Source organism: Haliaeetus leucocephalus, unplaced genomic scaffold, assembly GCF_000737465.1.
Source record: "Haliaeetus leucocephalus isolate CR32 unplaced genomic scaffold, Haliaeetus_leucocephalus-4.0 Scaffold751, whole genome shotgun sequence".
Taxonomy (NCBI): Eukaryota; Metazoa; Chordata; class Aves; order Accipitriformes; family Accipitridae; genus Haliaeetus; species Haliaeetus leucocephalus.
In genome coordinates this window covers 7,699,442-7,726,216 of record NW_010973187.1, presented here as the reverse complement: position 1 = coordinate 7,726,216, position 26,775 = coordinate 7,699,442, and the positions used below count along the sequence as shown (strand labels likewise).

Sequence of the window (26,775 nt, the reverse complement as noted above, 5' to 3'; positions counted from 1 at the left end):
GGTGTAGCTGTACAGAATGACTCCAAAACAACACTGTTTCATCATCTACATTTGCAGTGTGCCTGAAGCCCCTCTGGCATCTAACTTTCTTCTGTGGAGCATGTCCCAGCACACATAAAATGGGGCCACTGAGCCATCATCTGCACATTCTCCAACTAAGCATTTTTTCCTGTCCTTTCTGGATGGCCCAGCCAGTATGGGTTCTCAGAGTTCACCTACTGGGTGAAGCCAAAAAGGAAATCTCTTAGGAGCTAGAGGAAAAGTCCCATTTTATCATTTTATCCTGCAAGGAATTGGCACTAGTGGAAGATTTGGAAATCTCCCTCTACCTGCTTCGGACAGTAGTGTCTAGTGGCATTTCTGACCTCCCAGGAAATTGTCCCTGGGTACAAGGCTGCTCAGTATTCTGGAAAAGTCTGTTGTAGTTCTCCTTTCGTGCTTTTTTCATTGCAAGTGGGTAATTAAGTAGTCACAGGCCGAGTGTCTGACTGGCCCTGCAGTTTGGAGGTTTATGACATTCTCATGGGGAAAAGTGCAGCTCAAATGCCTCATCTAAAAGATGATTATTTATATAAAATGGAATGATTTCAACCTAAAGGACTGTGAGAAAACTGGTTCAGAATATCTAGAATTCTGCTGGTTAGGAATACGTGCCGGAGTTGTGGGAGACCTGAATTTATGTCTCTGCTCAACAATCCAGTAGAGTGGGAATTTGGAAATGAGTCTTTTGCCTCCCAGCTACACACATTATACACTGAACTGTTACAGAGGAAACAACTCTTTCTAGTTTCTTTTCAGCAAAGGACTGACCTGTCTTTACTGTCCAAAGTCAAAGAGCCATAGCTGGCTACCAAGTGCAGAGATAACTATCTTGCTATTTTTGGAGAGCAGGACCGAAAATGCTGCCTTCTGTGAACCGCCTTCTAAGATGCTTCACTGTCCTGCTGAACCATTGCTCTCAGCCTGCACTTAGCCTCAAGGTTGCTCTCTCTCTTTCAGGGCTTGCAAATACAAAAGCATTTTTCCCCCAGACGTATCAATCTAACAGGCTTTGTGTCTCCCCACAAACCATGTCTCAAAGTCCTCAGGAATGATTAAGATTCTAGCTTGAGGCTGAGGGTCCTACGAGGCAAAAAGGCATCTCCTTAGAGCGAGGGGTTGCAGTGCTGAACTTCTCAATTCTCACTCCCTCTTTACTGCCCATCTACTTGTTTTCACTGCTCAAATTCATCACTAATAAAGATGACAGATGTACTCCACTTTTTTTTAGTTTCCATCTATTTTGTATTCAAAATATAAGACTTTTTAACTCTGTTTTCTCTCCTCCACTGCTTCCCTGCTCCCCCATGGACAGCCCACCTGCAGCCTCCCATTTCTTTCACCTCCAGAAAAGGAGAGGCAGTTTCTGCCTTTCTTCCAAACCCCTGCATTTCCTATGAAACAAGAACTGAGATGCTTTGAAATGTTTGTTTCAGCTCTCCCGCTATGCAGTCAGGTAACACAGAACAAAAGGAAGCTTTCATTGCCTTTTGTCTTTGTGGTTTGGTTTCTAAGAAGGTATATGGATTCTTCAGCATAAGGCAATAAGTTTTTCAAAGAAGCAGAATCCACACAAAGTTTTTTTAGAAGGATAATACTGACACTGTAGAGGGTCTGTAGTTTAGTTTCCTTCTAGTTATATCAGCTCCCTGGCACCTTAGAGGGAATAAGTGCTGCTGGACTACTCCACTTTCTATATTTGTAAGCATAAAGATGCTTTCCAGAGGAAAAACTTAAATTTACTGAGAAATTTCAAATATTAGGACTGTGGGCTATGCCAGTTCCAATCACCTCTCAAATCTCATGAGATCATACCACCACAGGTATTTATCGCCTCTCCCAGTAACTTGAGGAGTTAGAAATAATCTGACTCTGTTACAGCAAATTATAATATCACTGAAAGCTTGCAAATGTACATAAATTGGAACTTTACTGAAGTTGCAAATTGCTGTCCCAAAGCAGAGAATAATCTTGGATACATTTGTGCAGCTCAAACTCAAAATGACAGGAACATATACATAATTACACTACAAGTTTCACCTTTTCAACACAGATTGACTGGGATTCTTCTCAAAAATGCCTGCAAGATGTATGTCTATATTCTTTTTATGATCAGTGCCAAGAAACAGACATTTCTAAGACATAACAGATGTCCATAGAGCAAAACGTTAGGATAATGCAGACCACACCTTAGGAACTCCTATTTCTAGCAGTGATTAGACAGAATTTGGATGATTAGCTTGGTTTTAGACATCACAGGCACTTAAAATTAGGTGAGAAGAATCACACCTTTTATGTGTATTACTTAAGTTTTACTATGTGCCTGTGAAGCTACTGTGTTATATTCAGAGAAACTGAAACACAAAGTCAAATAAATACCAAGAATCAAAAAGAAACTCAGTATCAAAACAGATTAACATGTATGAGTTAATAGACCCCGGCTTCAATTCCAGATTATGCTCTGTCACAATCTTCCTAATCCCAGCATTTCTCATGTTTAATCTCAAGCAATAGGTGAAACTTTCCCTTTTCTCTATAATACACTCTTTATTGGCTACCTGTCATCTTCCTTTTCCTCACACATTCAAAGCAATCTCATGCCAGTATGAAACTGGACTACAGAGGTAATATAATCCTGATAAATATTTTTCCAATTTGTGTTTTGCTTGTAGAATTTGTAACTATTATGGAAACTACTCAGCTATGAAATGCGAGCAGATACTGGATAAGAAACAAGTTCAGACACAGAAAATGAAAAAGAAGAAAATCAAGTTATTCTTGCTATTAGATGTACCCAGTAACAGATATGGTGGCCATCATCTTAACACATCTACCTGAAGTGTTTAAAGTAGGACTCTGCTGCTTATGTGAGGAGTCAGTTCCACCACTGAGATGAGTAACAATCACATTCCACTGTGGACATGTGAAATATCAGCAATGATTACTTAATTAGTCAAAACTAGAGAGAGTTTTTGCACTTTGCTGTAGATACTGATGACCTACCATGCTCTGAGCTGCATTTGTGTTTCTCCAAAGGTTAAAGATGCACAAATTGTTCAGTACTTTGGCAGCCAATTATAAAGAAACTGCAAATGCTCAATAACACCAAAGGAGGAAGGCAGTCCCTACAATCTTCCAAGCTGCAGAGCGTTATCACCAGTCTCTTCCCAACATAACTAGGAAAAAATTCTTAGTCATATAAGATGCCCAAATGTAAAGGTTTTGAGAATACTTTCTGGAGATCTAGCTAAATGTAGCTTTGGACAGCTTTTTTCCTGTCCAGTAAAGGAGCATAAATACATATTTCATAGTTGGATTTTTCACAAAGTATTTTCCAAAGCTTTGACGTATATTCTTTCACTATTTGAAGAACAGAATGGAGAACCTGAAAGAGTCTCTCTAGCAACTCTGCTTGGCACTGCTTAACAGGATCCCAGGAACACCAGGAAGCAGGAAAATGCCGCATCGTGTTCTCTCTTTGCTAAGTTTTAAAAGCAAAAGTGAGCAAAGGGAGGCTAGAAACTGGGGAAAATTCTCCAGGCTTCACATGGGGTTTCATTTAAACACTCTGCTGGGATACTTGCAACTCTGCAGCTAAGACCACAAAAAAAAAACCAAGATCACCTGTGTGACTACCACATCTAGCCTTTGCAGTTCATCATGAAAAGCAATACTTGATAGCTTTTATCTTTTATTATTTAAACCAGATTGTCACACGGCATGTCATATCTATCATTCCGTGCTCACTCTCGCACTGAACAAGAGAAAGGAAAATTTGGAACAGGCTCTGTGAATTCTTTAATATTCTTTCAAAGAAAGCAGGTTTTGTTTGAATCAATCTCAACTGTTCTACCAGTTACTCCACAGGGAAAATATATATGTCTCCTTCTAATAAATTATGTGAATTTATGTGCATAGAAAGTGGAGAAAGTCATTAAAAGGTTTTGAACAGATTTTTTACTAGTTTATATGTCCCATACAAATTACATTTAAATGTCGATTTGGGAAAACAACATCTGCCCAGAGTAAGCTGACATTTTTCCTCTTTTTCCATTTTGTTAATCAACCACTACCTGAGCAATTATTCATTATGAGTAACAACATTTGATATAACACTTCTTTTCCCCAAAGAGTCCCAAAGCAAACTCTGTGTAGTGGGGTCACTTCCACTACTGACCTCAAGTGTATTACTCCAGGTGCTTAAATCACACAGCAGTGAGGAACCTTCGATAAGAAATATGCAAACTAACTAATTTAAAGTCAAAAGGACCTTTATGTGGAATTAATTTGTTTAGATCTTCTGCATAATGTCGTCTATATAAACTCAACACTCCTTATAGATAGATTGTCTTGATTTGAAGATATCAGGTAGATCATCCTTAGATCAGGATTCTCAGGTGTATCACTCCTATGCAGGTAGGAAGCATCTTACCTTCTTACCAAAGGCAAGGAAGCATCTTCAGTCACACCCACAGAGGAGGAGCACAGCTTCCAGACACACACAGATCTCTTCACCTGCACCGAATCACTAGCTTAATTTCAAAAGAATGAGAAAATCACTGCAACATTCATGGCACTAAATTGGAGGCTCAGTGTATATATGACGGGATTTTGTTTCTTTGCTGCCTAGATTCTCATCGGAGCAGTAATTGCCATGGGCTCAGCAGACCGAGATGGTCGTCTCCATCCTGGTGATGAGCTGGTGTATGTAGATGGGATTCCAGTGGCCGGCAAAACCCACCGATATGTGATTGATCTTATGCATAACGCTGCCCGAAATGGGCAAGTGAATCTTACTGTGAGGAGAAAGGTGCTACCCACAGGTGAGTGAAGGCTGGGAAAGATGAAAGGAAAAACAGATCTCAATGCTGGCAGCCCAAACAGGTGCTGTTTTAAAAAAATAGAGAAAATTAAAATCAAAGTGAATGTTTGTGTCATTTTGAAGAAAGAATAATTGTAAATATGTGTCCCTTGTTTCTGTGACAAAAACACTACAACTGAGTGTTGTTTCCTTCAGAAGTGGAAACAATATTGGCAACCCCGGTGTGGTGATCATGAGTGCTCTGGATTTGTTCCATGCTGTCTTGGTCTGTGCTGTCGCTTCTTGTCCACCTTTGGGACAGAACGTTCACCTCAGTTAAAGCTGACTGTGTCAATAAGCAATGAGAGAAAGGCTCAAAGACTGTTAACCATTTAGGGCAGGAACTCATTTCACTCTTGTATGTGTTAAAAGCCCATTTCTGGTCTCACTGATGTCATTGATGGAATTTTACCCCCCTTGACTGCAACGCAAGCTGGCTGAAAACCTTCTGTATGGCACAAGCGGCTCCTAGGAACAGGGCCAGATCCTCCCTTCAAGCAGACACGTTCAGAAAATAAACCTAAAACAATATGAAGAATTTGAAGTAAATGAAACCTTTAGACTAGCTCGGTCTCAATTATTGACGAACACTGGAACCTGGAAAAATGTGTGGCAGCATCTATTAAAGCTGTAATGGCAGAATTTGCTGCCGTTCCATTGCAACCTTTGCTTACTCGAGGAAAGAAGTTTATTTAAGAACTTTTAAAACCTTTGTGGTAAGTGCACTTCACAGAGGCACCAGAAATGAGCAAACCCACATTCCCAGCCTGTCCTGTCTTCTGCCTCCCCCTGCCCCAGATCCGCTGTCGTTGCCTGCGCCATTCCCCTTCGCTCCCCTGCCAAAAAGCCGCCCTCCCACTCACCTTCGTCTTCACAGTCCCCCTCCCACTGCGGCACCGCAGCTCCCTGCCAGCCGCGCTCTCGCGGGACTGACTTTCTTCTGTTACTGACTTCAGACTCCTCCAGCCAGAAAGGTCCCCCTCCGCCCGGCGCGACGCCCCCTCGCAGCTCCCCCACCGCTAGGAAAATGGCCAATAACCAAGGTAATCCGCCGAGTGCTTGCGATTAGCACCTTTGCCGGGTCAGCTGGCTGTACAGACTGCAGGCAAAATTAGCAAGAGGGTTAGCGCAGAGTGGATGCCAGCCTTCGCTGCTGCTTGTTAAATATTAAATAAAAGGGTCTATTAGACGCGCTGATCTCCTGGCACAGAAAATGAAGCAAGCTGGTAAAACACCTGGAGTTATTCTTGGGCCTTGAGAGTGCCACACCGGGGAGTATAGCGTGTAACTCATTAATGTTTAAGCATTTCAGGAGCTGAACAGGATTTTAATTTGGTGTGTAACAGCATAAGCTTTGTGGAAAAATTTTAAAACGAGCGATGTTGGGCGTGACTGAAAAACGCTATACTAACACATCAGGCCAATTTATTTCGTGTGAATTTCTCACTAGTGTGAATGTATACAACAGAGGGATCTGGGGCTTTCCTTACCTGCCTGGTAGCTGATGTACGTATCTTAGCCCTCACCTGGAATCGCCATTGTGCACAGATACTTACCCAGATCTGGAACAGAAAATCACCATTTGCAAGCTCTGGAAAACAACTTGATTAGGAAAATGTGGTATTCGGAAAAATGCAGATTAAAATGCCATTTTTTCACAGGCAGAAGCAAAATGTAATTTTTCTGATGAATATCTATTGCACAGCTGACAATCGAATAGCCATTTAAACTTTTCCTCCTTTATCTTTCTTTTCTTATACTTAATGGTGCTCAGTTGCATTCTTTTATGGCCAAGCCAGCTCTTGGTCATTCTGGAGGGTAAGATAATTTCCTTTCTGTTGCAACCATACTGACATAAACAATATTCAGCTTTCTGAAACATGACAGCCAGAAAATGAGATCTCTCTTGTCACTGACTATGGCATTTAGTTGCAGATTTGGTTCAATAACTCTTGGAGATTTTCAATTCTAATGTAGGAGTATAATAATTGTTTGTTTTTCTTCCTCTTTATTCTCTCTAATCACTTTATTTCATAGTTGCAGAAGGACTGCTAAAGGACACACCTGACTGAGAAAACAACAGCTTGTCCTTGGATGATGTTTATTTTATTAATATATACACACTGAAGGTCTAATTTGCAAGCTCTCTTCCTAGGATGTATGTGTGTATACGTAAGCTCTTCACATGTTCAGTAGAACGACCCTGCCACTCTCATTGCTCCGAACAGAAAACTTATTACTTACATTCATCTGAAAGTTCTGTATTAAAACTGTCAATAAATGCTGATTTGTGTAAACAACTTAGATCTGCGAGGAATATAAATCTTTTTTCCCATCTGGAAGTGTAACTTGGCTGTTTTCACTTGCCAAAACGCTTGTACTAAAAAAGTGTGTAATCCCGCAAGATTTAACTTGTTCTCTGTTCTTGTTACTATAAAGCAATACTGAAGTGTGGAGGGACTCCATTTTCACTTCTGCCCTTTCGAACTTGCCACACAAGAGCATCTTCAAAACCTTTAAGCGACCACTGCTTCTCTCATGACACCCACAGAAAAACTATTTGTGATTATTTTTCATTGTATAACTGCTCTGTTCCATGAACATCTTTTGAGCACGCTAATCAACTTGTAAGAAGAACATTATTCAGCTAATCCTAATTACTCTATGTTAGCTGCCTGCTTAAATTCTTTTAATCCAAACGCAAATAATTTTATATTGGATTAGACAGTCACATTTTCCTCTTGACGACAGATCAACCGGCAGACAAGGGAATAGTGCTTGCTAACGTTTTTGCAATCCAGAGAGCCACAGTTTCTTACTTTCCTTTCCTTTCTTGTAGAGAGCTTAGCAGTGAGTGCTCATGCTTGCTTTATCTGATCGCCCTTGAATGTTTTGCATAATTGTGTAGATTCCTGTCTCTCTGCATCTATTACAGCTCCTAGTTTAATAATTGCGGTAGTCTGGGCTATAGACGGTCAACTGTATTCATGTTGCATTAGCAAATGTACTGTAAGTCACAGAGCCACTGAGCAAGTCAGACTGTAATACTGGTGTGATTTATGTTGTAGGAGAGCCGTGCCCAGAGAATGGCAGAAGCCCAGGCTCCGTGTCTACGCACCACAGTTCTCCAAGAAGTGACTACACTACTTATGCTAACAGTAATCACGCTGTCTCTAGTAGCAATGCTACACCCCCCGAGGGCTTCACTTCTCACAGCCTGCAAACCAGTGACGTGGTGATCCACCGCAAGGAGAATGAAGGCTTTGGTTTTGTTATCATCAGTTCCCTGAACAGGCCCGAATCTGGGTCCACAATAAGTAAGTACATCACATTTTTCAGCTTATATTTTTCCAAGTTTGCCCCAAATAAAAAAAAAAAAATTAATTAAAACCTGACATCTGCTGACTAGTCACTGCAGAGATTAAAACTGAAGAGACAGTCAAGGTTGCTTCCAGGGGCACCGTTTGTTTCTCTGTTGTGTGTTGGACAAAACCAAAGGTTATTCTGGCCTCTGAGGGTCTGTGCTTCACACACTCATTTGGCTGTCAGAGGATTCACCCACAAAGTAGATTTTCTCTGTTCCTATATCCCAAAGAGACACCCTGCAGGTAAGCAATAGGGTTATGTGAATAAATGATTCCCACACACAGAGCTGAATTATACTTTTTTTTTTTTTTTGATCAAGATGAAGTTCAGGAAGTTGAAATAAAAGCTTAGCTCACAGCAAACCCTATGACAGCAGCTGTCTTGATAGGGCACTGCAGCAGCAACTGGAAAATGAGAAAACTAGTTAGACACAGGTGTAGAGAGGTTGATTTTTTAACTGGCTGGAGTATAGATAGTATAAAAGTTACAATCCAGTACACAGAGATGATGTATACAGTGGCAGGATCTGCCCCTAATAATTATAGCTCACTTTCTATGCAGAAAACTAATATTTGCTGGGGCTCAACTTTATTGCTTTATATAGGTATCTGGTGCCATTTGAGATGTCCTGGGTACATCTAGGGAGCGGTCAGGCAAATGTGACAGGGGACCTACAGAAGACTCATACCCTTTGGTAGTGGCAGCTGCTGCTAACACCAACATTTGGGTGTTTCAAATGGCATTTAACCAACTGAGAGCTGAGCCCATTGGAAGGAGGAACCATAAAAGGCTTTATGTTGAGAGACATCCACATCTCCCACCAAATCCATCTGAAATTGTGAACACTAATCACTGCTGAAAAACCAAGACAAGTGAGAACATTTATCATTTTGCAAGTTGGAGCCTAATGCAGTCCTTTCCCTCCATTCAAAACATGGTTTGAAGGAACTGTTCTTTTGCCCAGAAGTGGTTCCTTAGGAAATAAAATCACAATTTCAACTCTTAGGGCCAAACTTCTAAATTCATAACAGAAAAGCAACTAAGAAAGTACTGGGAAAGCCATATCTCACAATAGCAAATGATTTCAGAAAACTTCTTTTCAGTATTTCATGATCATGCAGTTAATAAAAGAGTTGCTTTTCATATTACCTCAGCTGAATTTTAAAATTCCATGATTGCCAGAATTAATATTGTAACAGTGGATAATTAGCCTCTTGGGACTCTAGTTTTCACTTTATTGAATATAATAGCCAACTGGAAGTTCTTTGCAGAAGATCAGACAGGGAAAAAAAAAATCCATAGAGGACATTGAGATACATACATATTAATCAGTTAAGTCGGTCATGAATTTTTCAATAAAATTATTTCACAGATAGGGTTTGTGGTTGGGGGAGATGGAGAGGGAAAGAGGAGAGGAAGAGAAAGAGAAAATGCCCAAGCAACGAAAAGTTCTGTGACTGGAGTATTCTGCTGAAGACAATAGACCCAGGTTCAAGACTCTGCTTTGCCTCCTACCCTCCAACAGGTCCTTGTGGTACTTTTCTTTCTCCCCAAGCAACTACAGGTAGCCACTGTTGAACGTCAGCTGAACATCTCCAATAGTAAAGGAAAATGACAGTCTGCTGTGGAAGTGAAATGTGAATTTATTCAAATAACAACTGCATTGAATTTCAGTGATCCCAAAGAGTACCCAAATCCTAAGTTTAGAAGAACAGCAATGAATCAAAAAATGACATTTGCTGCAGACAGTGACAGAACAGAGAAGAAAATAGGTTTTATATGTGAATTCTGTTCCAAAACTGTAGCAGAAAACATAAACTGAAAATTACATAATCTGTTATCAGTAATAAAAACAGTCTAAAAGTCATTGACTATGTAGTTTAAGGGAGGTTCATTTTCTTTACTTAATATTTATTTGGGTGAAGTAATTTGAGCTGTATTAACAGGAGCATAGCCAGTAGATTGAGGGGAACTTATTATCCCCCTTTACTCAGTACTCACTAGGACCTGCCTAGAATACAGCATCCATGTTTTGGGCCCTTTGGTAGAAAACAGAACAGAAGAACTTCAGCAGCAGCCACTGAGACTTCCTGAGGTCCCTTACAGCTTGAAATAACCTGAAATCCTTTGATTAAAATGCACAATCAGGGGCAGAGAGAGTATTAACAGTAGGAAAGTATCAACCGGATATAGGAGACGTAATGTCCAAAATATAGCTTAAATCAGTATCAAAATATAGATCTGCATGGCACCATGTCAAGCACCTTGGTAGTCACTTCTCATAGCAGTAGTATGTTGATTTGGTGAAATGTTGTACTATAGTTCCAGTGTTTCTGGTTTCGGAGCCAGTGCGCTTGTTGCCAGCTCATGTATCCACATGTAGCACAGAATGATGCTGTGCAGACATACCCTAAACATACGCAGTTAAATGTTAACATTGCAATTGCAAAGCAACTCTGAAAGAATCAAAATGGGCAAAATAGGTCAGAAAAGGGAATATCTTGTCGTGCCAGACACTACTAGGAATAGCATAGCCTAAGAAGTCGTCTCACTGGGAGCATCCTCAGGGCAAAGTGAAGAAGAGTTCCTTTGATTCAAGAATGTTTATTTTGATAACTCTATTCCTTTCTCTACTTTCTTGTAAAAGCAAAAGACTTGAGGACTTGGAAGTGTAAGTATCATCATCACTTTTACTCAAGAAGGCAATTAATTGTGCACTGAAAGTATTTTTGTTGTTCTTGAAATCACACTCATAAACTATGTTTTACAATCCAACAAATTACAACAGCTCTTGCTGAGTACAGGAGCGCGAACCTTGTGTCACTAGGTGCTTGTGCTTCAAGCACTCTTAAAATTGAGGTAGTCACTCCAACAGAGTTGCTACTAGGCTCAGAGCTGCAGGTTCATGGGTTTTCTGGTTTGCAGTTGGCCTAAAGCTCAAGGGGTTACACAAAAGCTCACCCTGTTTGCCAGGCGAGTTAAAACTAGCTCTGGCTGTGAAGCTGTTGGATCACCCCATGAAGTCAGAGTAGCAGTGCTCCAGTTGAGTCTCATATCCCTTTCCCACCCTCTGATGGGATGTGCGCTGCGCCGGTCCCATGTAGCCTATTAGGAGTGCTCCGTGTCCCTCTGACCTGGAAAAGAGCCATGAAAGTGTCAGGAGCTCCCAGAATTAAGGCTGTCATTCTTGTTCCAAGAGGCTTAAAGTCTTGGTCAACTTTTTTCTCGATATGCTTTTCAAGGGATTTGTTATTACTGTTGATATACAGACCTGCCTTTACTTTGCAGAAATTTTCAAAATCCTAAGTGCATTTTTTTTACTCTTCATACAGGCACAGAGTGAGGGCAGACTACAGCCATAATCAGGGAATAGAATATTTTTTCACATTTTGTGATAGGCAGCACTGTAGTAGCTGTCATTTTAATAAATTACTGTTAACTATTTTGGAGCCAGCCTTTCAATCTGGATGTAATTTTTACTTACTGGTACTTGCTTAAACATCCAATTCTTGTGGCACATGTCTTTTCCTGCATTCTATAATGGTAGAAATTTTGTCTCCCCTTTGTCAAAGCATTGCTTGGGATGTTCTCTAATTGAGCACAGGGGATTTTCTTGCACCAGACTACAGTTCTGATGTGGGGCAGATCAGGAGCGGAAAACGAATGACAAGGATTGAACAAAGAGACTTCACAGGGCAAAGCAGGGGCACAGACAAGATCAGCCATGCTTCAAAATTATATCAGTAAAAGGAGATAAAGTGAATAAATAAAGAACTGTGTTTGAGTGGTACATCCAGAAGCAAGTCATTTTGGCTAGTGGAGAGCACAGAGGATCTTAGAGTGCTAAGAGATTTAAAAAAAAAAATACACTTGGCCAGGCTGCTGACCTGTTCCTAATGAAAGGATTAACTTCTACTGCCCCTAAAACATATTATCATGGTTTGCCCCAGACCCCATCCCAACATTAAAGGTGCTTTGGCTCTTGTCCCTTCTCCAGACAGGCCACCTAAATTTGACCTTACTCTGTGCTTTCTTTTGCTATGCAGGCTACACATAGTTTATCAAAATTTTCTCATCTCCAGTGGGATTTCTTTAGAGAACTCAGGATCGCGGTCCCAGCTGAATGCTGGAAAGCTAACTCTAGTTTTACACTTTTAGTTTGGGGTAGATCTGGACTCTTTGAACCTCACAGCTCAATGGAGGTCTTCCCAGGTAACTGCCTTTGCCCACCGAATTACAAACAGCTTTTAGATGCCCTGGTTAAGTGGCAGAGTTAAGTGGCTAAACTGACCAAACTACAGCCTATTTCTGAAGTCCTGTCCTGAGGAATACCTTCATGCTTCCCCCAGTAAAAATACTTGCAGCACACGTGGTTCTGGGAGGAAGGGTTCCTCCTGGGGCTGTCCCCTCCGAGTCCCCAGCATCCTGCAGCGACACATGAGGCTGTGGACGTGCAGCTGTGCCTGAGGTGCCATTGCCTCACACGACAGTACTGTGTCACTTTACAGCTAAAATACTGAAACTGAATTAATTAATTAATCTACCCCTTGCATTACATTTAGGATAATACTCAATTGTGTGTGTCCTCTGTGGTAAAACCCCATTCTTGTGGAGCTTCTTAGGGTATCAAGATAAGTTCACTATCTGCACCCCATGGAAAAGCACTTGCAGCCAGCTAGCTGGAAATGGCCAAAAGGAGATTTCTGGGTGAATATGTCCCAGAGCTTTATAGAGTACACTTGTCCCTGCCTCCTTCATATCTTCCTGCTGCTCTTACTTCATGTGTTTGGGATGCAGCTTCCTCTAGGAGAAGAACTTCTGATACCCTGTAAATCTCTTAACACTCTAATTTCTGTAGAAAGAAACCATGTGTTGTAAATAGATCTCGCTAACTGGCAACTCCCAGTGAAATTGGAAAATTGACAATATTTCCATGAATTATACCGTAGCAGGTAATGTCAATTAGCACAGTTATAAAGTGTAAACAAACTGAAAATACAGGCATAATCAAGAAATGATTTTTAAAAAATTAAAGGCAGACAACTGTGCATACTTGTTATGATCTCCCTCCTGTTTAGCAAAAGAGGAGTTGTAGATTTAATTTGCCCCTACACTGCATATGCCAATGACTGCTGGATTTTCAAAACATGATAAAACAAAGTCTAATGAAAGAAGTTTCTCTCATTTCTCAAAACATGCAGTCTTAACTAAAAACCGTAAATCCAAGATAAGCCTCTGCTGACTGCAGAAAACAGCGTTCTGAAATAAGTCCCATTCAGCCCCAGAGTTTCTTTGAACTCCTTGCAGTTTAGAGATAAAAAACAGCTTATTGATCTATGATAACTGTGTGCTCTGAGAGAGTTATTTGTGCTGCAATTTCACCCATGTGTCTTCCTGGTGCCTGGGGACACAATTTTCTGTGACCGATCTGCAAATTCTAAAGAAAACAGAGCTTTGGAAATTAGGATGTCTACACCACCTTGGAGATCTTTGGAACAGAGCAGTGAAAACCCACCTGCAGCATGAGTCCCCTGTGGAAGATAGCTGCGACTTGTGGGCAAAGAATCTGGTTTCTCATTTCTACTTAGCTTTGATATTCAGGTTTGAGCTGTTATTCTGCTTCTTCAGCTACAAAACACACTTTCTAAGCTTGTTTAACTGACAGTGTAATTTGGACCTTAATGAAATTGTTACATGATTCAGTTTTTCAAATCAATATATGCAATTAATAATAGTGAAATAACTTAAAGAAGTGAAAGAGATTTTTTAATATCACTGAAAACACATTACTGCAGTTTGCAGGCATTAAATACTCAAAAGGCTATTTGATATTTTTTGAAGAAAGCATGGAGGATCTTGACCACATCAGTCCCCTCTCTAGATGACTTCTGTCCTGCAGCATGTTCCCGAGTAGATCATTTGGACCTGGTGGTGCTGCTTTTGTGTTCTCAAAGGACAAACTCAGAGAGTTTTCATAGCACAAACCTGGGTAGGGAATCAAGGTTTTTCTAATGATTCTACAGGGCCCATTTTGCTTTCATGAGAAGCCTGAATTAAAGTACCTAAGTTCCATCAATTTTTTCTTAGATCTTCAGATTTCTAAGGTACGTGCACTCCTTCCCACCTAGTTTCTTATGCCTGTGCTATGCAAGTAAATAGGCTCCATATCAGCACACAATGGGATGTTTCAATTGATAGGTTCATTAACCTTATAAACAAAAGGGATTATTGTCATCTGCAACTGCAGCATGCCGCAGATTTCTATTTTCCAAAGGAGTATCTCATAAAATAGCCCATCAATTTCAGGAAAATATTTTATCTTGATTCTAATATTAGCCCTGATAGAAAGTCCACTGTACTCAAGCTTCCCAAATTTTAGATTATTCAGTAACAAAGAAATTACAGATGTTTACATTTAATATATTCTCCCAATTAAAATCTGATATGCTGGAGCCTGCAGGCTGAATGAAAAATCTTGTACCTTTTGAGAATTGAGGATACAATAAGTATTCATGTGATCAGCTGTATAACATTGAAAAGGACAGCTGGCTCAGGAAGGTTCATTTGCTTGGTTTACTATCTCTATCCGTAACATTAGAAAAGATTGCAAGAATTTATCTGCCAGAGGGTTTAATAGATAAAGTAGAGGTTCGATTTTTTTCCCCTTGACTGATCATTTTTGACATTTAGCTTCTATACAGGGGAAAAAACAGGAAAGTTGCTTTCTACAAAAAAACAGTCCTCAACAGTTACATCTAGAAGTACTGAATAGATGTAAAAAAAAAAATCTTGATGTAAACCAGAAAAGCATTATTTGTTGGTAACATCTTCTTAGAATCAGCTATTTCTAGCACATGGGACTCCCAAGTAAGGAGAAATCATTTTTATTTCCAAAAACCAAGAGGCTGATAGATATACACAGTGTTAGAAGCAGTATCTATATTCAGCAACAGCCGTGGCTGTTGTGTACAGCTGACCCAAGCATAAGGACCCTCAGGTGTAACACCACAGAATTTACTCTTTCTTTTCTATGACATGAAGGTATGGGAAGGATGTTAATTTGGATCATGGAGAGCAAAAGTGGGTGATTTTATCAAATAAAATATTAATATAGAGAAAATTGTGAACTTGTAGTTATCAGTAAGTTTCTGAAATCAGACCTTATCCACTTTCTAAATGCAAAGATTTCTTTTACATCATGTTGTCTCTTAATTTTTTAATTTAAATTCTCTTTTGATAATGAGCTTAGAGCTGATCCTTGCACAGTTAACTCCCTTCTGGGAAAACATCAGCTGCTAAGTGCCAACACTGGGTCAGTTTCTGTTCCTGACACAAATGCTGTAAATATCTGAGGGAGCTTTAGGGGGAGAGATTGATGGCTTCAAACATCTTAGAAGCTTTGGTGCTCTCAGGATTCAAATATTCCTGAAGTCACAAATTTTTTAAAAAAACACACTGCAGAAAAGTTGGATCCCATCATAAGTTACATTGTTAGGAAATGTTTCTGTGCCATTGCTGTTCTCTGCTAGATTTTTTTTGGATCTAGGATTATGACTTCTGCCTTGGAAGGATTTATTTTTTCTTAAGGTAGATATCCATACATATATCACTCTTTGAGTATCACATTTTGGATGACTTGATATTATTAGAGAAAAAAAATCTTATATGTCTATTTTGAAGGACTGTGTGTTTTATATTTATAATATAAACTGTTTCTCACTACTTTCCCATATATTCAACAGTTTAAAAAATCTGTATAAATCCCTGCTTACCATACTATTTTTCCCTTGCAGCCTCATCCATTGTGTAGTCTGAGAGAATTAAGAAATGAATTGTCCTGCAAAGGGGCAGCTTGTTTTCTGTGCTCACTCTTAATGTGAATAGTGAGATTCTTGAAAAAAAAAGCCACAAATCCAAGTGTTTCTGTATAGCTTGCTAATATTAAATGCCGCTCAGGTAACTCAGTGTTTTGAAATAAGTGGATCAAATTCTCTGCAGAGTCTAATCCAGGCACGTGCTGCCACTGTTTAAAATGTACATGTTTGGAGAACAGCTTGTGGTGAATTTTTAAAAGAGGTGTGAATAGATTAGTAAAAATTTTTAAGGGCGAGTGGAATTATTTACTACCAGTCAAGTGATCTGGGACTTCCTTTAAAAGGTTACATTAATACATACTCTGCTTAGATAAAAATAAAGCACTGAAGATGCAATTTAAGAAAAAAGATGATGTGTTGACAAAGCCCTAATTAAATGCCAAACATGGAAAGTTTCTTCCCAAGAAGAGACCTGTGATGCTGGGAGAGACCAAAGAGCCCCGCAGCCCCGCGCTGTCCCTGGCCATGACCCGTGGCAGAGAGGACAGCACGTACAGCAGACAGGGACCTTCCCCAGGCATCTCCTCAGCTTTCACAACCAGGACTTTCCGATTTAATCAGCAGTGGCTCCACCCCTGTGAATTTGTCTAATGCCTTTTTTGAATCCTTCCATTCTTCTGGCCCTCCAGAAGGTTGCCCCACCTTCTCTTCTCCAAGCTGCCGATAGCGAGTTCATGGACTGACTGCTCCTTTGAGCAGAGGCTGTCTTCTGCTTCTCACTGCCATGTTGTCTTTGTCTGAATCTTTGCTAGTTTAGTGCTATGATTTTTGAGATGAGGGTACTGAAACTATCAGCAATATTCAGACTTTAGGTGCACAGTAGTAACTAGCAATAGTTTGTTTCATTTGCTATTCTTTTTCTAACTCTTAAAATTCTATTTACTGTTTTACTCAGTTTATGTTTTTAGAGAAGTAGGCACACTTATTTCAAGATCTCTTGAGTGGTAATAATTAATTTAGGGCTCATCTCTGCTTAAGCTCAGACAGGGTTATTTTTTTCCCATGTGCGTCATCTTGCGTTTCTTTTCGTGAGATCTTGTCTGCCACTTCAGTCAACCCACTCAGTACTGACAGTTTCACAGCTCTTCCATGCCTGTTTTAGATGTGACCGTTCTGAATGATAAAAATTCTCCATTTTGGAATTTCACAGTTCATTTCTACCTTTGTTCCTTAGCTTTTACGTAATTAATCTCCTATGAGAGTAGCTCCTTCTTATCGCTTCATAGTAAGTATTTCAGACCAAAGGCTCTTAAAAGTTTTCTAACATATTCTAACATGTGCATATTTTCATGAACAACCTGCACGTCAGAGAACCTGCATCCCTTAGAAGCACCCATGCTTGTAAATAAATCCTTAAATAAATCCTCCCGTCCCAGGGCAGCAGCAGGGACCATGGTGGCCAGGATATTGTGGCTTAGGAGGAGACTCAGGCATAGCTCCACTGGGAAGACCAAGCAGAGATGAGAAACACCTTGGGATATTACTGGGAGAGAAGGAGCCAGGAGACAAACTTCTCCTCATATTATCTGGAAATGCACAGAAACCAGCTTCTGCTGAATGGCTGTGAGTTCATTAGCAATTCACTCGATTTGCCCATAAAACCCTGTTATAGCATACTGGTGGTCTCCTTTGCAGAATCTGATAGAGATTCAAGTTCCTTCTGCAAAAGCTTTCTACACCCCACTCTGCAGCAGGATCATATGACAACACATTGCACCAATACAACCTCAGAAGAGGAGCATTAAATCCTCAAAAACCAAAGTGCAGTAGAAAAGGTACCCTGACAGACACAAGCTTTGTTCCGATGGTCACCCACTTTGGACCGTTTCATGGCACAGCAGCATGAAGGGAGTGCAGCGATACCAAAACATTTAGAGTAGATACCTTTATCAGGAAGGTAAATGCCATTAGGCTTAAGAGAAAGAAAAAATGAAATACAAAGTTCCTCCTCTTACTCCCTCCCTTCCCTTTTCTCAGGATCTGGAGCAGAATCAGACACCTGCTCTGTTCACTTGTCAGGTGCAAGAAATCCAACAAAAATTGTTCTGGCAAATTAATAGGATTTCCCCCCACATCCCCCCACAACCCCACACCCCCACTACTGAAATGATGTCTCAATTATTTAGACTAGCAAAAACATCTTCTTTAGGGTTAGAAATGGCAAGGATGGGAATTTTAACTATGGCATCTTGGCCATAATACTTTCCCTTCTTTCTTCCTACTAAATTTCTTGCTCTTTCATATAAGACAGTCTCATTTTCAGATATCTACTGATGTGTGGTACAGACATGGTAACTTCAGACAGATCATTTATTACGTATACCAGAGACAGGCACGTTTTAGTCTTAGCTTAAATGATTCTTGGTGACGCTTTAAGAATTGATTTGATGCAAAAGGCTTTGTGTGAATGTAAACTGTTTCAGTGTCAGGTTACTCTTTTAGTGGTTTACTTACTGATATGCATGCATGGCAGTTATACATCTGCATCAAGGACAAAATAAATGCAATTTTTGTACAAAGTGTAGCTGTTCGTATTTAGTATATAAAGGTTTAGACATTGTAACATAAATTAGGTGCTTATTTCCTAAGCAGCAAGACATTTCTGAAGTACACTAGTTGTGTCCATATTACTAAAGCCATCACTTAATTTATATTCTTGCTTGAACTGTAGTGGTGAAGAAGCATGCAGTCTGATTATGGCTTGTACTTCAAAGTACCCACTTATATTTATAGTTCTCAGAAAATTAATTTTTAACACTGTAACAACACTTGCATCCATACTAGAAACAAAAGTCACTTTGAGGTATGTGTATTGTGACTTTGCATGAAATGTGCAATCTGTGTTTGTCACCATCACCTTCAGGGAATGTTTATCAGAGGGCTGAGAAATTTGTTCTGCAGTGATGGAGTATTCTAAACACATCTCCTGTTAGAGCTTTGCTTTATATGAGCATTAATAGCCTAGATGTTTCCCCAAGAAAGTTTGATTAATCTTTTCTTTCAGCTTTTCCAAGTTCTCTTTAGATATTAGAATTTTGAGGATATAATATTTAAAAAAACAAAAACAAAAAAACCACAACTGGGTTTAAACACCAGTTGCAGGTGGATAGTGAGGGTGAGCAGCTTTGTGCTAAGTTTGCCAAGACTGAAGTGTGGGATTGGTGAGGAATACTCAGACACCATTAACATATTATTAGAATATATAGTCAAATTTAATTGTGATGAGCGTATTTATGAGTAGTAGAGAGAAAGAAAAATAGCATGCTCTTTGGGGAACCTAGATAGAGACAAAAGAAGAGTCAGCTATAGCGTATGCATTTAGTTAAAAACCAGAGAATAGGGAAGAAACACTGGGAGGAAGATCAAGAGTAATATTTAGAAAATTCGGTGGAAAATGAGGGAAAAGACAGAACGAGAGAATGGATGGAGTGCACAGAAAGGTGGAGAACCACAGAGAAGAGCAAAAGGAGAAGCAGAGTTGATCTGTAATGTTTTGAAAATGGGGGCGGGTGTCTATTTGATGTAGTAAATGTGTCTATACACTCATAATTAACTGTAAATTCATGCTGGCATGTATCTAATTAGAAAGCTGCACATCTCAATAAATCTTTAGTATGATTTCTATTTATCAATTAACATATTTGAATGGAGGAGGAGAACAATTTAGTGAACCCTGAGCATTTTCAGTAATAACATCTATTTGTATATAAAATAAATCGTGTTTGTAGTGCCCCTATTGCAACATACAAATAAAGAAATTCTGTAAACTAGGAGGTAGGAGGCAATTTATGACTACTACTTATTGTGCAAATTTATCCCCTTCACTGTTTTAATGCCTTATTGTTCTCTTGATCTGTTTATTACCTTGTTACGTGCCAGGTTTGCAAAACAGCTGAACTGTAAATTGATTTTGGACTTCATATGTATATGCCATGTATATGCGCACATCTGGATTCTAAATCTTTAGTGACACCTGTACTGTGTTAATGCAAATGACGTTGTATAAGAATTTATATTCTTACATGTTTGTACACAAGCTGGTTTTTAATTCATATAGAACTTTCTTCCAAATGAACTAATCTTCTTTTGCTTGTGAACATCACCACTTGTTTCAGCCTATGTTAACTGTGACTATTGTTCCTTGTCTAGCTGTACCCCATAAAATAGGGCGGATAATTGATGGAAGTCCTGCGGATCGCTGTGCAAAACTTAAAGTTGGAGACCGGATCTTAGCTGTGAATGGCCAGTCTATTATTAACATGCCTCATGCAGATATTGTGAAGCTAATTAAAGACGCAGGGCTCAGTGTAACTCTTCGCATCATTCCTCAGGAGGGTAAGTCAATGGCCCTTAAAAACAAGAAGAAAATTTTAAGTGGCCTGCAATTAGCTTGAATTATGTCACTGCTTGAAAGAACATCTTTTGTTTCGCCTTCTCAGCTATAATGTACAGCACACCAAAATTACAGCCTTAGAACCAGCTCGAATAATATCTTAATTCCTGAAGAGGTTTCTAGTTATGAAAGGGGTATTTAAAGAAAATCTGGAGAAACCTGAGAGAGAGCTGAGTACCAGAGAGTCAGTGTTAATGACGTTTGGAAGAATTTGGAAAAGCACCCTACAAGAGAGTTTTGAGTTTGTTCCCTTATATCCTGCTGTAAACCAAACCAAAGTTTGGCAAAGTGACTCACAAGACACTGCAATGGTTGTCACCAGGCATGTTCAGCCACCTCTGACAAAAAGTGATGTGTATGAAGAGCTCAGATTTGATAGTTTCCTCCACATGTATCACTATAAATGTACAAGCCAAGAAAGAACTGAACCCTAAATTGTCTCACCTGTAGGGTGAGGATAAGGGGACAGACTCATTATTCTGGTCATTACTCCACAACTAATCAGTGAAGATCTTTTTTGATGTTGGTTTCATGGGGTTTGGGGTTGATTTCAGGGCTTTTTTTAGTTTAGGCATGTGCCATACTGGTGTATGAATTGTACTGTATTAATGAGACTGTGGCTTTATATCTCAGCAACAAATACCATTAGAGCTAGGAATGTCACACAGCAAGTAACGTAATTGCTTAATTATCCATGCTCCAGTTAGATGACCTTCACCTTCTGCTGCTGCATCCAGCAATGGGACAAGGAAATGGTCTGACACTGGCCATGGACTGCAGCTGGGGGAACTTAGCTACTTTGTTAAATGAATGCAGTGAAGGAAAAACCACAGACATACACAAGTTCAGAATTCAGACCAAAGAGCTGCTGTATAATCACTGGAGGTCAGTTTTTCAAACATCTACAAACAAGTGTGATGCTGCGTGTAGTCTGTGCAGCTTATTTAGGCCTCCCTGGTAACCAGATTAATTCATATTAGCAAATGGCTAATAGTTCAGTGTTAGGGATGGATACCTTAAATTAGAAAGCAAGCAGAGGTGCATCTGAGATGCAATGCTACGAGATGTTCTCAGGTGCTAGTGGTGAGAAATGATTTGTGCCCAAGGCATGGCTTCCCTGTGTGACTGTGTGACACTGGACACTTCATTTGGCTTCTGATGAATTAGCTTCCCAGCTTACAAAATTAGGAAAAAAATCTAATACCTCTGTAATGTACTTTCAGGTGAAAAATACCATATAAATGCAAAGCAGTTTTAGAAGCAGCTTATGATTTGACTAGTTCATCCATAGTTATAAGAGTAATGTAGAAATGAGGGGCAACATTCCCAATCTTCCTGTCTGAAACTTTGCAATACAAAAGAGAGTCACAGATGCAAAATGGGTGATTAAAGCCTTAAGCACAGTAATTACACAGACAAGTATTGCTTATGCCTGCATGAGGAGTGTTTTAAGTGCAAATATACAAGCTTTTTTAACAATTAAGTCTAAATTGAAAAGATTTTTAATAAAGTAGCCAAAATTTTTAAAATAATTATGAGCATAAATTAAGTAGAGAGCCATTAGAAATGTGCAGTCATAGGGGACAAACTTAAGTGTTAAAAAAATAAAAAATAAAAATCATTCAAAATACAAACTAGATTCAAATATAAAACTAGGCAAGATCTGGATCGTGTATAGTTATTGCTGTTAGGGATGCTGAGCCATACGCATGTCCATTCTGGATACTTTGCACCATGCCACACTGGCCTCACTGATTCTGTTGCAAGCAGGAATAAAAAAAAATATAACATGTACCTTTGCTGTTGATAGTGCATGAGCAATTACTTCTGCAGTGCTCTCTCCTCTTGTGGGTGGAGTATCTCTCATTTACACTTCTTAATAGGTAAGTGATGAGCAGCATAACTGTGCCAGTGTGTCGGGAGAAATATATTCAATGTGAGCTCAGTGCCAAATGTGTCTTCCTCCAAGTGCAGTGGGAAGCCTGAAGGAGGATTGGCATCCTATATTTGTAACAAGGTCACAAGGCCAAATTTCCTACCCCAGCCTCTTTGTCTTTTTGAATTTTATGTTGTTTGGAAAGAAGGATTCTGGTTTTCTGCAGTGTTACTATGTGAAACCCTGGTCATTTGGCACAATGCAGTGAAATAAAACATGGGTTTAGCTGGTTAATCAGAATTTATTGAGATTGGGTTTACTGTGCACAGTTCCCAAAGATTTAAAAAAGATAGGAAATGCTTGTTGATCTCAAAGACAGCAGGAGCTAACACAAGCACACCAGTGCTTTAGCTTTTGTGACAACAGTCTGTCATCCCGTAACAGTGGTGAAAGCAATAAAATTGTTCATTCTCTCAAAATGAAAAGTATTTTGAATATCTAGAAGCTTTGCTAAGGCACATGGAGGAGAGGGAGGTGATTCAAGACAGCCAGCATGGCTTCACCAAGGGCAAGTCCTGCCCGACCAACCTAGTGGCCTTCTCTGATGGAGTGACTACACCAGTGGACAAGGGAAGAACTACAGATGTCATCTGTCTGGAGTTCTGTAAGGCCTTTGACAGGGTCCCCCACAACATCCTTCTCTCTAAACTGGAGAGATATGGATTTGATGGATGGACTGTTCAGTGGATGAGAAAATGGTTGGATGGTCTTATCCAAAGGGTAGTGGTCAATGGCTCAATGTCCAGATGGAGATCAGTGTCCTCAGGGGTCTGTACTGGGACCAGTACTGTTTAATATCTTCATCAATGACATAGACAGTGGGATCGAGTGCATCCACAGCAAGTTTGCCAACAACACTAAGCTGAGTAGTGTGGTTGACACACCTGAGGGATAGGATGCCATCCAGAGGGACCTGGACAAGGTCATGAAGTGGGCCCATGTGACGCTCATGAGGTTTGACAAGGCCAAGTGCAAGGTCCTGCACCTGGGTCAGAGGAACCCCGGGTATCAATACAGGCTGGGGGATGAGGAGATTGAGAGTAACCCTGCCAAGAAGGGCTTGGGGGTACTGGTGAATGAAAAGCAATGTGCACTCGCAGCCCAGAAGACCAACTATATCATGGGCTGCATTAGAAGAAGCATGGCCAGCAGGTCAAGGGAGGTGATTCTCCCCCTCTACTCCACTCTGGTGAGACCCCACCTGGAGTACTGCCTCCAGCTCTGTGGCCCCCAACACAAGAAAGACGTGGACCTGTTGGAGCAGGTCCAGAGGAGGGCCACAAAAATGATCAGAGGGCCGGAGCACCTCTCCTGTGAAGACAGGCTGAGAGAGTTGGGGTTGTTCAGCCTGGAGAAGAGAAGGCTCTGGGGAGACCTTGTTGAGGCCTTGCAGTACTTAAAGGGGGCTTACAAGAAAGATGGGGACAAATCTTTTAGCAGGGCCTATTGCAGCAGGACAAGGGGTAATGGTTTTAAACTGAAAGAGGGTACATTTAGACTAGATACAAGAGGGTAAATTTAGACTCAATACAAGGAAGAAATATGTTACAGTGAGGGTGGTGAAACACTGGAACAGGTTGCCCAGAGAGGTGGTAGATGCCCCATCCCTGGAAACATTCACAGTCTGGCTGGACAGGGCTCTGAGCAACCTGATCTAGTTGAAGATGTCCCTGTTCATTGCAGGGCAGTTGGACTAGATGACCTTTAAAGGTCCTTTCCAACCCAAACTATTCTACGATTCTGTGATTTCATGATCAGTATTTCTAGGCTTTAAAAGAAAACATGAAACACGGAAGCAATTCGCCTTATTCAGTTGGGTTTTAAGTAATGGAGGTGCCAACTGGAGTTATAGAAGTGACTAAGATCTCAGATTCCCACGGACTATCAAAAGGATACCATTAGGTTCAGATGTCTTAAAATCTAATTATAACACCAGAGAGTAAAAATGACAAAGCATAAATTTTCGGAGGTAGTGTGTGACCAAAAATTATTATTGTCTACCTTTGCCCTTTATTAAATGCCGCACTGCGACAGGCCTTTAATCTCCAGCTTCCCATTACGCAGAGCTGAACAGCCCAGCCTCGGCCCCCAGCTCAGAGAAGCAGAGCCCCATGGCCCAGCAGCACAGCCCCATGGCCCAGCAGAGTCCCCTGGCGCAGCAGAGCCCCGTCGCCCAGCACAGCCCCGTTGCCCAGCCACCGCCTCCCCAGCCCCTCCAGCTGCAGGGGCACGAAAACAGGTAAGAGCGGTTCTTCCAGCCTCTGCCTCCTGTGAGGACCACGGGACACCCTTGTGCTGGGTCTTCATGCTGTTTCTAAGTGGCTGTGAGCCATCGCTCGGGGTCCTCTGACAAGCCACGGTCCCGTGACTGCATTCGCAGAGCATGAGTTGTGCATGCCAGAATGGTCTGTAAGTCTTGTTCAGGTATGAAACATGTTATTACGAACAAAGGTCTAGCCAACCTTCCTCAAACGTCCATCAGGATCGTATGCTTGCCAAGGAACTAATCACTGCAGTATTCCTTGCTAATGATTTCATTGCTAACATACTATCTGATATCACTACAACTTACAAAATACGGGTATATCAGTATCTGATCATGAGGTGGCCTTTTTGTTTTCATTATCTGACATGTGGTTTGTGTGGGGTTTTTGTCCATTAGACTTCTGCAGTCAGGGATATATTTTTATAACAGGTTTTATCTAAAGGGTGTCGTTTTCCAGCGATTTCTCATGTGTAATTTATGCATATGCATTGACAAATTTATCTGTGATGGAAATTAAATGATAGGGGGATAGAAATTTTGTGACCAGCTGTATTAAAAGCTGTATATAAAAAAAGCACACTCAGGCTGTGGGATGATACAACTTTCTGTGATCTCCAATCAACACTATTTAGTCTTTGGATTAATTTTTGGCATGTTAAATGAGGCTGATTACACTGACTGTCTTTATGCTAATCTTCAGTAACCAACATACCTCATCAAGACCCTCTTCCCCAAACAGTAGATGCTGGTTACAGGATTGTAACTTCTTGTTTCTGGAGATACTTGAGTTCAGTTGTGATTTAGACACTATGCCCTCTAAATCTCCTTCCTTAACAGATGTAGCACTTTCATTTGCCCAAAATTATTTTCTCTCAATTAGTCACACTTGGTAAATTTCTTTGTCTTATATTTCATTCAGTACTTTTTCCAAAAGTGATCACCTCCTAGAAGACATATGTTTCTGACAAAATCCAATGCAAAGTTCTCACAAAAGTCTCTCTGTGCAGTTATAAGTCAGTATTAAATGTCTGCTGAATTCAGAATTTTCAAAGGGGATCACTAAACTATATTAATTAAAGTTCCAAAAAGAAATTCTGTAATAGTTTTACTGAAAAGCGTAAGCTATAATTGTTCATGTCACCATTTACATATTTAGCAAAAATTACAGTGCCTCCAGCTGTAAATAAAAGCATCATCTTCTGGGATACAACTGTGGTCATATGTTGGGAACCTGCCTAAGGATTCTTATTCCAGAAAAAGGTCCATTATTTCTAGTTCATACAGTATCATTTTTCACTAGATTTTATAAGTCAGATTGCAGCTTGTTTATATAGCCATGGTCATTGTTTCTGTATCAAAATCAAAATACTGTAAGATATTTAAAACTCTTAGGAATACTAACTACTATTTTTATTTTCAGTATTAATAAGGCTCAGTATCACAGTAAGCGTGTTTGTTGTCTGTCTTCTTTTTACAGGATCGTGATACTGAGTAAAGAAAGTAACAGGATTGCATGTATATATGCAGGTCTTGCTACAGATGCCACGTACAGGTTTTAAAAGAACATGTGGCAGCAGGCTATTTTCATCTTCTCGTAAAAGTCAAAGGGAAATAGTTCTGATATTTTTGTGTCTGGCTAGACATTCAGCTGATTAAAGCTAGTGTGTAGGAAGATTTGCCATAATGATACTATAGCTGTGCTAATAAAGTAATGAAGTTTTGAAACATATCTGAAACATTTTAAAATGTTTAGATTTTTTGCATTATCTTTTCATACGTAAATTAACATGATCAAAAACAATGCTCTCATTTTTTCAGAATGTAACTTTTTTAAATCAGTAAGTCCATTTCAAAATCCCTTTCACAGTCTATGTGTGTCCATGTATCTGCATGTGTACATACATGGCCGCTTGGTCAACTGAAAACTTCCAGACCATTACTAAAGCAGAGTCTGAAATGTGTATTTCCTGTATAGGAAAAAAAATAAAGTATGAAATGCCATTATGCACTGATTTCCACGTGGTAAGGGAGCCACTCTTT

General features: G+C 40.0%; 1 protein-coding gene across 2 annotated transcripts in view; it reads left to right on the top strand.

Annotated features, from left to right (window-relative positions):
• Positions 1–26,775, top strand: part of MAGI2 (membrane associated guanylate kinase, WW and PDZ domain containing 2) — a 770,034-nt gene that overhangs the window by 698,643 nt on the left and 44,616 nt on the right. For both annotated transcript variants that reach the window (XM_010580933.1, XM_010580932.1), the window contains 4 exons: positions 4,670–4,862; positions 7,969–8,217; positions 20,290–20,475; positions 24,534–24,708. In XM_010580933.1, the coding sequence (XP_010579235.1) occupies positions 4,670–4,862; positions 7,969–8,217; positions 20,290–20,475; positions 24,534–24,708 (803 nt within the window). The remainder of the gene's footprint in view (positions 1–4,669; positions 4,863–7,968; positions 8,218–20,289; positions 20,476–24,533; positions 24,709–26,775) is intronic.